At 36.8% G+C, this 14,667-nt stretch overlaps 1 protein-coding gene across 1 annotated transcript; it reads left to right on the top strand.

The window, feature by feature from the left end:
* Positions 1-1,588: 1,588 nt before the first annotated feature.
* LOC133723839 (pentatricopeptide repeat-containing protein At5g66520-like) lies at positions 1,589-3,882 on the top strand. Its single transcript, XM_062150705.1, has 2 exons — positions 1,589-1,846; positions 1,950-3,882. Exon 2 carries the CDS (start codon positions 2,113-2,115, stop codon positions 3,682-3,684), a length of 1,572 nt encoding a protein of 523 aa, XP_062006689.1. The 5' UTR covers positions 1,589-1,846; positions 1,950-2,112; the 3' UTR covers positions 3,685-3,882.
* Positions 3,883-14,667: the final 10,785 nt, after the last annotated feature.

The following is a 14,667-nucleotide window of genomic DNA, read 5'->3' as shown; positions in this document are numbered from 1 at the left end:
TTAAACATAGCTTCGGTTTGTTCAGTTTTCGATTGATGAGGATTCAACCATTGGTTCCTCCTTTCATTATATCAAATTGACCCCAGAAGTGTTCCTAAGACCTTTGGTTGTCTCAGGTGAAGTTTCATCTTGATTGGCGTAACCTTCAATATTTAGTTCAAGTGCACGATTATAACTTTAAACACTTTCATTATTCATTGTGTACTAAGTTGAGACCTTAATTTCCTTAGGCGCTTGACGGAATGTGTTCTGTACTTTATCTCATTTTTTGTGTGAAGATGTAGCGAGATATTGAGGTTAGTAACTCTCACGATATTATTTTTGTGAATGGAGTTACTTTATTGTTTTTGGATTTAATTGTTAAATTTTGAAATTAGTTATGAAAAATATTTATTTGTTTTAAAATATATGAACTTGATTGGCTACATGCAGTTCATAGGTAAGTGAAAATTAGTTTTGATATAAAATGTTTTTGGTTTATCTAAATTGTGAACTATAGTTGGTATTAGTAGCATTCCTTAGGTATGGCTTCGACCATTCCTCAAGCCCGCCAATTAGTTAACCACATGCATATTTTAGTTAATGGTCGTATGGTAGATATACCAAGTTATCTACTTTTTTTGATAGGCATAGCACTGCAAGCAAATAGAGCAGAGAGGTTACCGTTTCTTTTTATTAGAGTCGTTCGCCCATATATTTTTGTTTTTATTATTATTATTTTTTAAGACGAAGAAACAAATTCTATTTTCTCGCCTATTTACTACGGTGACGAAGAATCAAATTATCACTATATTTATTCATTTTTCTACTTCTTCTTCCAAGTGCAGGATAACTCCAAGAGGGTGCTGGTTTTTTTTCTCGATCAAATTGTGATTGAAGGTGATTCCCAACTACTACTCAACAGTCTTAATGGAAGAATCCAGATCCCTTGGAGCGTCACTCAGATCGTAAAAGATATCAAATCCCTTGCTTAGCTCACTCAGGTTGTTTCATTTCGTCATATCAAGTGGAAGACAAACTTTCTAGCTGATGCCATAGCCAAATTTGGTCATCACAGACGTGCTCAAAGCTGGACTAGAGCACATCCTCTTTCAGCTTCCTCGACTTTTCTCCTGGATAATTTAGGAGTTGGTTGTTTTCGTGTCTTCATTTTCCTTTTTGATAAAAAAAAAAAAAAAAAAACCCAATAATCAAGAAAGAGAATAGAGAGAGGGGGTGAGGGAGAGAAAAAGAGAGAGGGAGCAGCGAATGAAGATGGGTAACGGATTGGGTGGAATCCATGAAGGTTGGTAAAGTTTCTTTCACCCTTCGGATCTGGTTCATTTAAATCTAATGGCCATAAATCATCTGTCCCTGAAAAGTAGTACCGTTTAGCGAGCCTGCAGGTCTATATGCAACTTTAAATTTTTTTTGGGCGCATCCATTCTCTATTGTTGTACAAATTTCTAGGGTTAAGCTACATACTCTCATTGCACTAACTCAATCCATTTTTTTTTTTTGTTTACTTTTGCTATGTTATTCAAATCTTTCTTATGATTAAAGTGACCCAACTTTTCCCTTGTTTGAGAACTGCTTCAATTTATAAACAAATGATGCTTTTATCCACAAAACCCAGAGAAAGGCTACTGGAAATCATGTCGCAAAAATACTTGGAAGCAAAAATCAAAAGAGTCAATGCCAACTACCGATTTACTCTTGATCAATTTGATCAAGAATGTGCTCTAACTATAAGGGTTACTCTTTGGGGAGACACTGCACACAGCTTTGAAGCAGAACGCATCAGCCAACTGCCTCCTCTAGCTTTAGACGTCGTGTTCACATGTTTGAGGGTCAAAAACATTTCAAGGTAAGATTATATCTCATCGATAAGCAAAAGTTTAGGTAAGATTATATCTCCTCTACACTACTCAACCAGTTCGTATCTATTTCTTTACTGATTTTTTCTACAGGCAAGATTATCTTAAATAGTACCATCCAATACTTTCATCTTCATCAATACAAATATTCCTGCGATCGAGAAGTTTGCCGGAGCATGCAATTTGCGAAACAGAGTCTGATGCTATTTGAGGCTGAAGGTGAGTGAGAAGTTGGAATACAGAGTTAAGAAGTGAAATGAACATCACTCGTTCGAGTAAGAGAGCTCTATCAATTCTGGACCAATGCCTCACAATGGCGCACATCAAGCAAGTTCAATCCCATCTCGCAGTTTCCGGCACCCTTTTCGATCCTTACGCAGCAGCCAAGATCATTGCCTTCTGCACCGTCTCTGATGATCTACACCACGCTTATCAACTCTTCCGTTTCATGCCTAGTCGAACCACTTACATTTGGAATGTCATGATCAGAGCCTTTACCGACAGAAATGAATCCATAAGCGCCTTATCTCTCTACAATGATATGCTTCGAAGCGGTTTCTTGCCTGATAACTACACATTCTCTTTTGTTCTGCGAGCTTGTGCTGAGCTCTCCAGTGTTTCTTTTGGCGTGGTGCTCCATGCCCATGCCATTAGGTTGGGTTGGGAGTCTTATGATTTTGTGCAGAATGGCTTGATCCATTTGTATGTGACGTGTGACTTTATAAACCCAGCTCGTAAACTGTTTGATATGAGTGTGTATAAAGATGTAGTCACCTGGACTGCATTGGTTAATGGGTATGTTAGGTCTGGCCAGATTTTGTTCGCACGCCAACTGTTCGATGAAATGCCTGAGAAAAATGCGGTTTCTTGGAGTGCTATGATTAACGGGTATGTGCATTTGGGGTTGTTTAGAGAGGCCTTGGAGCTTTTTGCTGATATGCAGACTGCTGGTGTTTCTCCTAACCATGCCGGGATTGTGGGTGCGCTCACTGCTTGCGCTTTTGTTGGTGCATTGGATCAGGGAAGGTGGATACATGCCTATGTCAACAGGAAGAGGATGAGATTAGGTACAGTGTTGGGCACTGCTCTTGTTGACATGTACACAAAGTGTGGTTGTGTTGAAACTGCTCGCTCTGTGTTTGATGAGATGCCGAAGAGGGATGTGTTTGCTTTTACTTCTTTGATATCAGGTCTTGCTAATAATGGTGAGAGTGCAAGTGCCATTTCGTTGTTTGTGAGAATGAAGAATGAGGGAATTGCGCCTAATGAAGTTACATTTGTATGTGTCTTGAGTGCTTGCAGTCGAGTAGGGATGGTGGATGAGGGATTGCAAATCTTCAGAAGTATGAACAATAGTTTCGGGATACAGCCAGGGGTCCAGCATTATGGTTGTTTGGTGGATTTACTGGGGAGAGCTGGGATGCTAGAGGAGGCAAAGAAGATTGTGACAGAGATGCCAATGGAACCAGACTCGTACGTCTTGGGTGCATTGCTCAATGCTTGTAGAGTTCATGGAGACCTTGATTTGGGAAAAGAAATGGTAGAGCGCTTCACCGGGCAAAGATTAGACCACAGTGGTGTGCATGTTCTTCTTTCAAACATTTATGCCTCTGAAAACCAGTGGGACGATGTCACACTCTTAAGGAAGGGAATGGAGGAGAAAAGGGTGAGAAAGGTTCCCGGATGTAGCTTAATTGAAGTCAATGGCGAGGTTTATGAGTTTACCGCTGGAGACAGGTCGCATGTGCTCATGCAGGAAATCATGTTGTTGTCATTTGCAACTGCCAAGCATTTGAAGTCTTTTTGGTTTGATGGTGATGAAGACTAAACCGTTAAGTTGTAGCTGAGAGTCGGTTGATACACAAGTGCTATCAAGAAAACATTTATTTCTTGTTGAACTGTCTGTATCTTTCTTCCCAAGTCTTCTTTCCTATAGGTAAACACTTTTACTTTCTGTTCTTCCCAGAGCTCTACCTTTGCCAATGGTAAGTTTATAGTTTTATACATATTGTACATTCCATATTAACAGATCCAATAGTAACTTGATACACTGATCGTGTTTTCCTTATGAATCGATTTATTGTACTTTGAAACCGTATGAACATTGCAGCAACAATCCCTTAAAAATTGGCCTGCTTGCTGTTGGAAGGCCAAGTCTCTCTCCTCTCTGCAGAAGAAAATTTGTTTGGCTGTCACAGTCTATTCCTTATAACCTGGAGCATAGCAACCTCATTTGCAGCAACAAAAGGAGTCCTCCTTTTGCATTCTGTATTCTGTTTTTACTACTGTTAGAGGTAGATTGTGTTCATTGACTTTCAAACCCTCTGGATCCAATGTGCAGGTCGCTCAGGATTGGATCATTCCCTCTAAAGTGTGTTGAATTCTATTACATATTCACTTTTTCACCTGGCAATCCTTTAAGTTCCAGCTGTTTGACTGGTCCTAAAAATTTGGGTAAAAGCCAATGTTCTTGTTGATAAGGAACAGTCTCTTCCCGGAAAGTAATGTTGGTCTTACATGTTAGGGCAGTAATTGCCTCATTAGGAGGCCAACAGGGAGCTGCTGGAAGGGATGATAAATGACAACTTCTTTATTAGGACTTACTTTATGGCTGTCACAAACAAGTGCTACAGGGTAAGTAACTTGTCTTCGATTCTTTCTTCATTGCTACCCGTTTTCTGGATTAGAAACTCCTACCACTTCCAGTGTATTCCATGCACAATATAATCCCTGGTAGTTTTTTTCTAGCATCCTTTAAGAACCTCAGTAGACTGAGAAAACCAGAGACATAGTCTGGGGTATGAACAAGGAAGAGGGTTCCCATGTCAATATCCAGTTGTGTTTGGCAATGAAGTCATGTTACACTCCGTGTGAATATGGGAAATCTCAAACTGCTCCAGAATAATAATTCATTCTGGCTCAAGTTCGAACAATATTTTGTTTCAAGCTCATTTGTGGTGCGTGTGTTTGGTGGGGTGGTAAGGCAATGGCTTCCCATTTGGGAGATCATTTGTTCGAGCCCCATCAAGGGTGGGGTGGGGTTTAAAAAAAAACAACAACAACAAAGCTTACTCCCCTCCAGCTTCCCAATTGTTTCCATTCCTCTCACACTTCTCAATTGTTTCCATTCCTCTCACACTTCTGCTGCTCTGTTGCTGGTAACTTCAGTCAGGCTGGTTTATTTGTATCTTTTTCATGTGTGTCTTTTTGAAATACAGATATGAGTTATTTGATATTGGTAATGTGGAGGCCCTTTTCACTTATGCAAAGTTTATAGTGATTGTTGCTATGAGTCTATATCCCTTTGATTTCAGACGAAAATACTGATCAATTTCTCTCAGAATTGGTACTGACATTTTAGCAAAATATCAAGCATGAAATTCATTATAATGAAATGTAGTATTCCATGTTTTTGATTGGTAAATGATAAGTAAATTAATCAAGTTGCAAAAGAAATTTTATTATTAAATGATCATTCTTAGCATGCGCAAGTGCCAGTTCTGATTTAACCAATGAAGCATCATTTGCATATTTTGAATGTTCTTTTCATAGCTACTGTCTGATTGAAAAGGAAAACAGGAAAGGTGTAGGAAATATTAGTGGTCATAATTATGGTTGGGTAGGGGATGGTCTTGAAGGAAGTAAAGTAGGAAATCTTGAATTGATGTTTGGAAGTTTCCTTTGGACTTGAGACAAAGATCAAAATTTCAGATTAAGAATTGGTCTTAATTTGTATTTCACTCCATATGCTTCCATGTTTGAAATTGAATGGGTTGCTTTAAACTTTTGTTGAAGAAAAAGAAACATATAAAGCACTAAAAAATGGAAAGTTTGCATATATTAGTGTTCATTTCATGCTTACCTATGTTGCATGATTTGTTGCAGTTATTATTTTGTTTAGATTCTAAAATGTTGAACTACCCAAAGTAAGCTCAGTTGCATCTTATTATGTCGGAAATTGTTGAGTCTGTAATTTTTCTTGCACGACTTGTGGAAATTATAATTACATTTTGAGTCTAAGATTCTGACTTGTTAAACTACCTAAAGTAAGTTTTCAATTGCATCTATTTATGTCAGAAATTGTTGGGTATAAATTTTGTTGAATTTATAAAGATTGAAGAATGTTGTTGGATACTTGTTACACTGCAGGAGTACCTACTAATTTGTGTTTCCCATGTCGACTTATCTAATATCAAATGATATGATAGTTTGGCAGTTTGGTTTTTTACACGTGTAGATTTATTCCGGAATAATGTTTTGGATGCATTCAAGTGTTGATCAAGTTATGGTGAATTTCCATAGTTAAAATGTTCACTGCTGAAATTTTCAGACAGCTATGCTTGAACATTAAAAAAACATCTTGAAAATGAACTCTAATTTTTAATGTACTATACTTTGGTACCTGTAATTCATTTCTAGAAGTTCTCTTATGAGTTGGATTAAATTTATAGTAGAAAGAGATTGATAGTCAGGCCACCTGGAAGATATTGAATTAAAGAAAAGTGATATATAATCTAGTTATTGAGTATAGGAACAGGTACCTGATGAGGGATAATTCAAATCCGAAAGTAGATTTCTTAACCTATGCTTATGCTTCACCTGCATTGATATAAATCAATCAGCCACATTGGGAATAGGACCATTCGAGTTTGGAAAGATATTGGCCATGATGATCATCTGTCAAAGGCTTCTAGTTGTCATGCAGCTTTTTCTTTCCTCTCCTTTGTCCGAACTCCTCAGATTTTATCATCATTCTGAAATGAAACCTTGTCTTATCTCACTGTTGTTTCTATTTCACCGAATAAATATTCATCCTATATATTAATACTTGTGATTTCAATGTCTGGGTTTTCAGAGAGCTGTTGCTTGGGATATGCTCATCATAAATATCAATGGTTTAAAGCCTCAAGAAACATTCTGGTATATTTAATGTATCCCATGCTTGTGACATGCATTTTCTGTTTAAAACGGTCCAAAACTGAACCATGCTCTAACAAATTGGTTGATTGATATTTTCAAGAAATATGCAATTAGAAATTTTCGTTAGAACTTGACACTTTTTGAGGAAGTGCTTCCCTTGTCAAGCACAGACACAATCTCAGATATTCTTTGGTAACAGTGCAACCATCATTCTTGAATCCAGTAAGAATAGACACATAATAAACCAGAGTCTCTTCTTTGTTTTTCTTCTGGTCTGATAGTTAACCAAAGTCACGAGACATCAGAATGTTGATTTTTTTTTTTTTTTTTAATGGGACTTTTATCAACTTTTCCCGGAACTTAGATTTAAGACCCTTGACATTGTTTTATTTTTTATTTTTTATTTTTAACTTATTACACATCATCATGTTGCAATTGCATACAAGAACATGAAACTCGAGGACCGACATAGTCCCAAGCGCAGAAATCTCAAGGACCAATCTGACTGACTATTGGCTAGTCAGATTCTGGTGTTGCAAATATGACATCTTAAAACATTAAAAGAAAAAAAGTTTATTGATTTGAGCATTTACTGAGCAAATGGAGTACACGAGAGCTATTTCTTTTTACACGTACTAATATGATTTAAAGTGGTTTCATGCCCAACAACTACACCTTCTATTTCATTCTCTGAGTTTGCTGACCTCCCTTGTCACTCTTTTGGTTTGGTGCCCCATAACCATCCCATTAGATTCAGTTGGCAATTCTGTGATTCTCTGCAGAATGTTGGATCCATTTGCATGTGATTTGTGACTTTAACAACCCTGCTCGTAAGTTTGACTTGAGACTACCAGTGTGGTCTGTGACTTTATTAATCCATTTATATGTGATTTGTGACTTACATGGGCTGCATTAATTCATGGTTTTGTGAAGTCTGGTGAAATTGAGATTGCAGGTGAGCTCTTTGATCAAATGCGTGAAAAAAATGCTGTTTCTTGGAGCACTATGATTATGGGGTATGTGCCACTTGGCTTGTTCAGAAAGGTCTTGAAACTGCTCTTGCTGTATTTGATGAGATACCAAATAGTAATGTCTCTGTTTGGCCTTGAAATAATGGTGAAAGTGGAACTGCCATTTCCATGTTTGCTGAAATCGGGAGTTCTACCTACTGAAGTTAAGTTACACCTTGAATCTGTTTTGAGATCTTGTAGTTGAGTCAGCTTGGTGGATGAGTTGCGAATCCTTGAAACTATATATGAGGATATTTATAGGAATACAGCCAGGGTCCAGCACTATGGTCGATTTAACCGGGAGAGCTGAGAAGCTAGAAGAGGCGAAGAAGGTTGTAAGAGAGATTTCCATTGAACACTAGCGTGCATGCTCTTTTATCAAACATCTATGCCTCTGAAAACCAGTGGGACGATGTTACACTCTTAAGAAAGGGAATGAAGGAGAAAAGGGTGATTAAGGTACTTGGATGTAGCTTTATAGAAATCAATGGTGAGGTTTTTGGATTTGTTGCTGCAGATATGTGCTCGTGCAAAAAGTACTGTTGTTTCACTTGCAATTGGCAAGAATGTAAAGTATATATGATAACTATATGTATCAAGTCGAGTTGTATCAGAGATACTCCAATGCCATCAAAAGACATTTGTTTTTCTGTTGTTGCTGAACTTGAATTCCAGTCTTCTCTTTTTCTTACATCAATACTGTTTTAGATTCTATTCTTCCCACTACTTCTCCACTGGAAATTTAAACATGTGATGTAGATGCTTAAGAGCATGCTGTAGAAAGAGAAACAGAAAGAGAGAGGATCAATATTCTTCATCTTGGTCTGTACACAGTACAGATCAAACTTCTATTTGCTTCATCATAACTCACAAATTAAGCTTATTAAGGAAAATGAAAACGAAGGAACCTGATTAATTATATGCCTTGTATCCAATGAGAAGCTGCATAGATTTCCATCTCATATATCAAGTTAAGTTGATGATTGTGTTTCCATAAGTTAAACCACCTAATTAGTCCTCTCTATGTCAACTATGTCCAGATTCTTTGTAGATCGTACTACTTGATCTTAGCTTCCTCTTCATTATGTAATTGATTTTAATTGCTTAGACTAGGGATCTAAAATAGTTGTAATGTAGTTATTCTTTGTGTATATAAACTTTGCCTCTCAATGAGAAGGATACACAGTAATTCATCATCTCTTTCACCATCTAATATCTTTTTTCCTCTACAGTTATAACTAACAGCCTTGTGATTTTTTTCTTTTTTTGAAAGGAACAGCCTTGTGATTGAGGAACTGGAAATTGTCATCTAATTAAATGCATAGCGGGCTTTTACTATCTTTCAAAGGGTTTTCAATCAAATGTGCTTTCTTGGATTACAATTAAGCATTTCTCTTCAATTCCTGATGATCTGATTTTTTAAATGGGTTTGATGCTTTAGAAGTTTTGACATTGGATGATGCTTGCTAGTCAAGGGTGGACATTCCCTCCTCAGCAAGTTCGGAACAATAACAAAACCGCACCTTCTACAATTTGGTTGCTCAATTGCCAGATTTAATGAGTGGGTTTTCGTCTCATTTTTTTCTTGGGGTCCCCTTCTTACATACATTCGAATATTGATTTTTTTTTTTAGTACTGTGTTTCAGAAAAGAAGTGACCACAGAAACAATTTTACTTCACTAACTGAATGACAAATCAGCATTCAGCATGGTATTTCCACAGAAACATACAAGTTTCTGACACAGGACAAAAATCCTAAGAAGAGAATAAATGGCTACTTGCTTGACATCCTTTGACAATTAAACTTCAGACTCCTGCTCTCTAAATAGCTCTTTCTCAACTGTTTCAAATTGTAAACCATGTTTATTGCATATAGTAGTTTTGAATATGATGATGTTTGATCTTATCCCTGACATGGCACAACTAATTAAAGGCATGGTTTCATTACCATCATTTTGAATCTTTGTATCATTGGGAATGGCGTGTCTACCATGGTTTGCTTCGCTCTTCCTTTGTCTTCTTCTTTTTGAACTCATTTACATTAAACTCTTCCGAGAGCTCTACCTTTGTGCATTGTAAGTTTGAACATGTGATGTAACTGCTCAAGTCTTAATGAGATGTTTACACATAATATAATATAGTACACATCAAGCTTAAGTTGCATGAGGAGTTAAACTTAGAAGTACTGGTAGGAGAATGATTGAATTAATTCAAGATTTTGAAGCTTCTTATCCACCACTCAAATGCCATGTCAGTACTGTACATAATTAGGGTTGATGCAGACAAATTAATATTGGATATAAAACAGCTCACAAGTGCAAAAACATATAGGACTCAAATTCCTCACGGTTGATGCAAAGGTTTCTCTTCCTAGGAGAGCTGTCCATATACTATAATCTTCACCATGTATCCAAGAAACCAAAGAATGCTGAAATAAAAGGCAGTGATATATTCTCTATTATATAACTGAGCTACAACATTCTATACATAGTACTGTTAAGTTTATATATAGTACTTCTTGGCTCAAGCGGCTTTAAGCATAGAGTGCAATTGCACTTCAGCAAATGTAGTTCTACAAATAATATGCATGCAGTTGCATTCCTGTATTCACATTTGATATTTCTACTGGGTAACTTCTCTGTGAACAAGGTCACTAAGCACTTTTCTCTTACTTTTTGACTTCAATACTAAGCAACTAGTTTGTTTGTTTGTTTGTTTTTTTTTTTTTTTTTGACAAAGAAAAGAAAATTGCAGAGCAAACCCTCTAATACATCCAAAACTAACTCATCAAACAGTAACGCATGACTAGCAGCTAGGGGTAAAAATTTATTCCAACTCTGAGCAGGACCATGATGACCAATATCGGCAATAGCATCAGCTAAGAAATTCGCTTCCCTCTTCACATGCTTGAAAGAAACTGAATTAAGAAAAGTGGCCAACATGAGAATATCTTGAACCACTGGTTTGACTCTCCAGGGAATTTGAATTTAACCAGTTATTCTGTCAATCAAAAGCTTAGAGTCACCTTCAACTTCAACATTGGAAAATCCATTCAACCAAGCAGCATGCAAGCCTGCTCTAAGAGCCATAGCCTCAAGGGTAAGGACATCAGTTGAGCCTAGGTGGTTAGCAGCCGCTAAAATAGGTTCACCTTGTGCATTCCTAAAAACAAAGCCTCCTGCACTACTATGATTCTGTAAAACTGAACCATCAAAATTTAATTTCAAGAAACCAGTATGTGGTGGCTGCCATTTAATTAAGCTCTGAGATAAAATTCTTCTTGGAGGATTAGGATTAGAATAATCGTAAAGAAACAGATAACAAGCTGTAGCATGGACTATTTGAATTGGAATAGATATTTTATCTCTAAAGATAAGGTCATTACGAGCTTTCCAAGAGAATAAGTAGTGCAAATTGCTACAGTAAAAGCATTAACAGAATCAGTATGTTTAAAAGATAAGAGAAACTGAATCCAATCAATGAAAGAAGCATTCCAAGTATCTAAGTCAATATTTGGAAAAGTTAGCTGCCAAACCTGTCTTGCAAAATCACAATTAAAGAACAGATGTTCCTGAGTTTCCAGAGAATACTAAGCAACTAGTTAATGCCATCACTAATATCCGGCATTGAGATGAAATTGGCAATTTCCTACAGCAGCATTAAACATAACTAACTATTGTACTTCCTGAGAGGAATACATCTGTTAACCTAATGCTTAAATTTATCAGGAAAAATGCTAAACTATATCATACTAAGAGATTCTAGACCCTCCAGCTTCACTTTAAAAAATGCAGAATAGCATAAAAGAGACTCTAGATTGATCGGACCAACAGAAAGGTGAAAGGTGATTGTTCATGCTTTGCATATCTTGCAGTTTCAATCAAATTCTATTGTTCGCTTTGCAGCATTCATGACTTTCTTACGCAAGTCGATTTAAGCATTAACAATGCAGAATCCATGCAGGGATCCCTTTACCAGTTACTCTACAAGTTATTTTGTATGATTATATTTCTTAAGTGTCCTGTAGGATATAAAGTTCAATTATTGGTCATTTAACTCAAAAGTAGGTTATATTAGTTTATATAAGCCTCTATCCAACCTGCCCTTCAATTTTCTCTAGACTTGTTTTACAGACTTTACCGGGCAATCCTTTAGCTTCCAGTCGTTTCTTGCTAAAGAACAAGCTCTTCCAGCACAACAATGTGGGTTTTAAAGTCGCTAGGAGACCAGCAGGGATCTACTGGGAAGGACTCATAAATGGCACATGTCTGCAATCTGCCTGTCACAAACTCATGCTACTGATAACTTACTGTCTTTGATCATTACTTCATAGCTAGCCGAGTTATGCTGTAGAAAAATGACCACTTTTAGTGTCTGCCATGCTTAATCTAATCATCTCTCAGTTGGTTTCTAGTATCATTACGAAACCCAGTAGACTGATTTGAGCAACCATCATTAGGAACCTCAAAGGCATAATTCGTAAGCTTCGCCAATTTACACAAAAAATAAAAATAAAAGAAAAGCACAGGTGTGTTATTCATAATTGATCAACATCAGTACGTGAGTGAATCCTTCCTTTTACATATAAGCATCTATTCGACTTAGAGGAACAAGGTAACTGTTTAAAAATTGTGATGGGGATTGGCTTGAGGGTCATTATCAGGTGGCTAGCTAATGGTTTTTGTGCTGATTTCCAGACCTTACTGTCCTCTCATGGCTGAAGAAATTGGGATGATGCTTTGAACTGTTGATCCTGAAAGATGTCATGATTTCTGATCTCCTCCTTCCCATCTCTATTGAGAAAGTTAAGTCTGCAATTTGTGAGCTTGGTGCACTGACATACAGCACCTGGGACGCAAGAGGCCTGAGCAAATTAGGATATATTTGAAGAAACTGATCGGACGAGGCTAGCACGACATGTTGTCATACGATTGCGGCACTTCTCTGGCACAGGGGCACAATTAAACTTGGTATTTTGATTATCTCTCATCCGACCACTCATAATTGAAACCTATAATGGTGAAACTGCATTTACGTTCATGTAAGGCTCAAGTGTTGCTCAAATTAATACAAGGTAAGCTGGCCAATAGTTAAAGTTGGTGTTGCAACTTTGTTTGAATGTAGGAATGCAATTTGTATACATTGAACGAGTTTGTTGAAGCGTGCAATTTGTATACACGCCTTAAAATCAACAGTTTGACACTACCGTGTGTAGAAATATTGAACGAGTTTGTTGAAGCGTGACTTTTCTTTTTCTCTTATCATGTATTTCACACATAAGAACGCTTGGAAAGTTGGCTATAAAGACTCCCATACAGCTACACCTTTCATTTACCATTCAGCTAAGAAAGTCTGAATAATCACCAACCAGTAACCCAATTACATCTCAAAAGTAAAACTAAAGCAAAACCAAGAGTTTAAGAACAATCACATCCCAGAAAAAGAAAGTCTGAATAATCACGAACCAGTAACCCCGTTACATCTCAAAAGTAAAAGTAGAGCAGAACCAAGAGGTTATATTTGCTAGAGGAACAATCACATCCAAGAAAAAGTGATTCCCATATCAAATGAACTAAGATTTCTGTGAGAATTCTTCCTTTTTCTAGTCTGCTTTATTTTTTTCCTTCCTTAGACATGCTTCAACCACAAATGTGTAATCCTATGTCAAAACATTATCGATAAACTATAATACCATAAAACATTCAAACCAGTCTCTTATATCCCCAGCAACACTAATCAGCAAAAAATAACTCTATATGCCTCCACAAATTGACCATCCTATTACATTTCATCTCCAACTGGAATAGAGAGTTTTTAATCTCTATTCTAGTCTTCTTCTTTTTTTTTCCTTTCCTTGTTTATCTTTATCTTTTCTTTGCCAAACACAGGCTTCAGCCACAAAAGGTTTGAACAGATCAGGATTCCTACTGTCAATCCTCTATATATCTGGACTTCTATGTGTTACCTTCACCTCATCAGTAAATAATTGTTATAATATCATAAAACACTATATCGAGTGTCTTATTAATCCCATCAACACTAATCAGCACAGAAGTAAATTGCAATCTCACCTTCAACTAATAACGTATCTGTCACATCCTTCATACCCAATTCCAATACTTATGTGCAACCTTATGCCTAATATGTATACGACATCCGACCTATAACCCAACTCCTTGTCAAAAGAAACCTATAACCCAACTCTTTTTAACCTTGAAACCTAGGAGACCACAGTGGTTCTGCCGCCAATCTATTATCCAGATCCAAACCATTTTAAGACCATAATTTGTTACAGACTTGCTGCTACTTATGACATCTAAACATCTTTAAAGTCCCAAGGCCGTTCTACAAGCTCTAAGCAATGGCAAACTCCAGACATGAATAGTTTGCGATAAATGGGCAATAGGCCTCAACTTCTTCAGACAGAACCAGTTCTATAAAATTCCAGCATGTGCTTTCTTTGCTTTTCCACTTCAAAAATTGGAATCTCAATGAAAATTGCCAATTTATAACAACCAAGAAAAGAATAATTTCCAAGTTCAGCTTATATGCATTAGTCTGACATCCAATATGTATCATACTCACAAAACTGTGTATATAACTTTTATATAGGAAACTAGAATTTGATAAAGAAACAATGGAGATGATATGACACAGTGGATAAGCTATCCACTCGAGATAAAAAGAAAAACCTACAAGAGAAAAAAAAACAAACGATAAAAAGGAAAACTACACAAGAAACACCAGCTAATTTATTCAAAGATAGCCCCAGTGGTTCAGGACAAGAAACATGCCAACATGGTACTAATGCCAAAACTAATATTGCAAGATGATAAGAGGACTCGATCCCTAAAACTGAGTTAGAACAGAACTCTGCTTCC

This window comes from Rosa rugosa, chromosome 7 (assembly GCF_958449725.1).
Source record: "Rosa rugosa chromosome 7, drRosRugo1.1, whole genome shotgun sequence".
In the NCBI taxonomy this organism is placed as follows: Eukaryota; Viridiplantae; Streptophyta; class Magnoliopsida; order Rosales; family Rosaceae; genus Rosa; species Rosa rugosa.
The sequence above is the reverse complement of the archived record's forward strand: the minus strand, read 5'-3'. Positions and strand labels throughout refer to the sequence as shown.

What these genes read in the sequence shown, in the direction of transcription:
- LOC133723839 (XM_062150705.1), top strand. Translation starts at nt 2,113, where the DNA reads ATGAACATCACTCGTTCGAGTAAGAGAGCTCTATCAATTCTGGACCAA.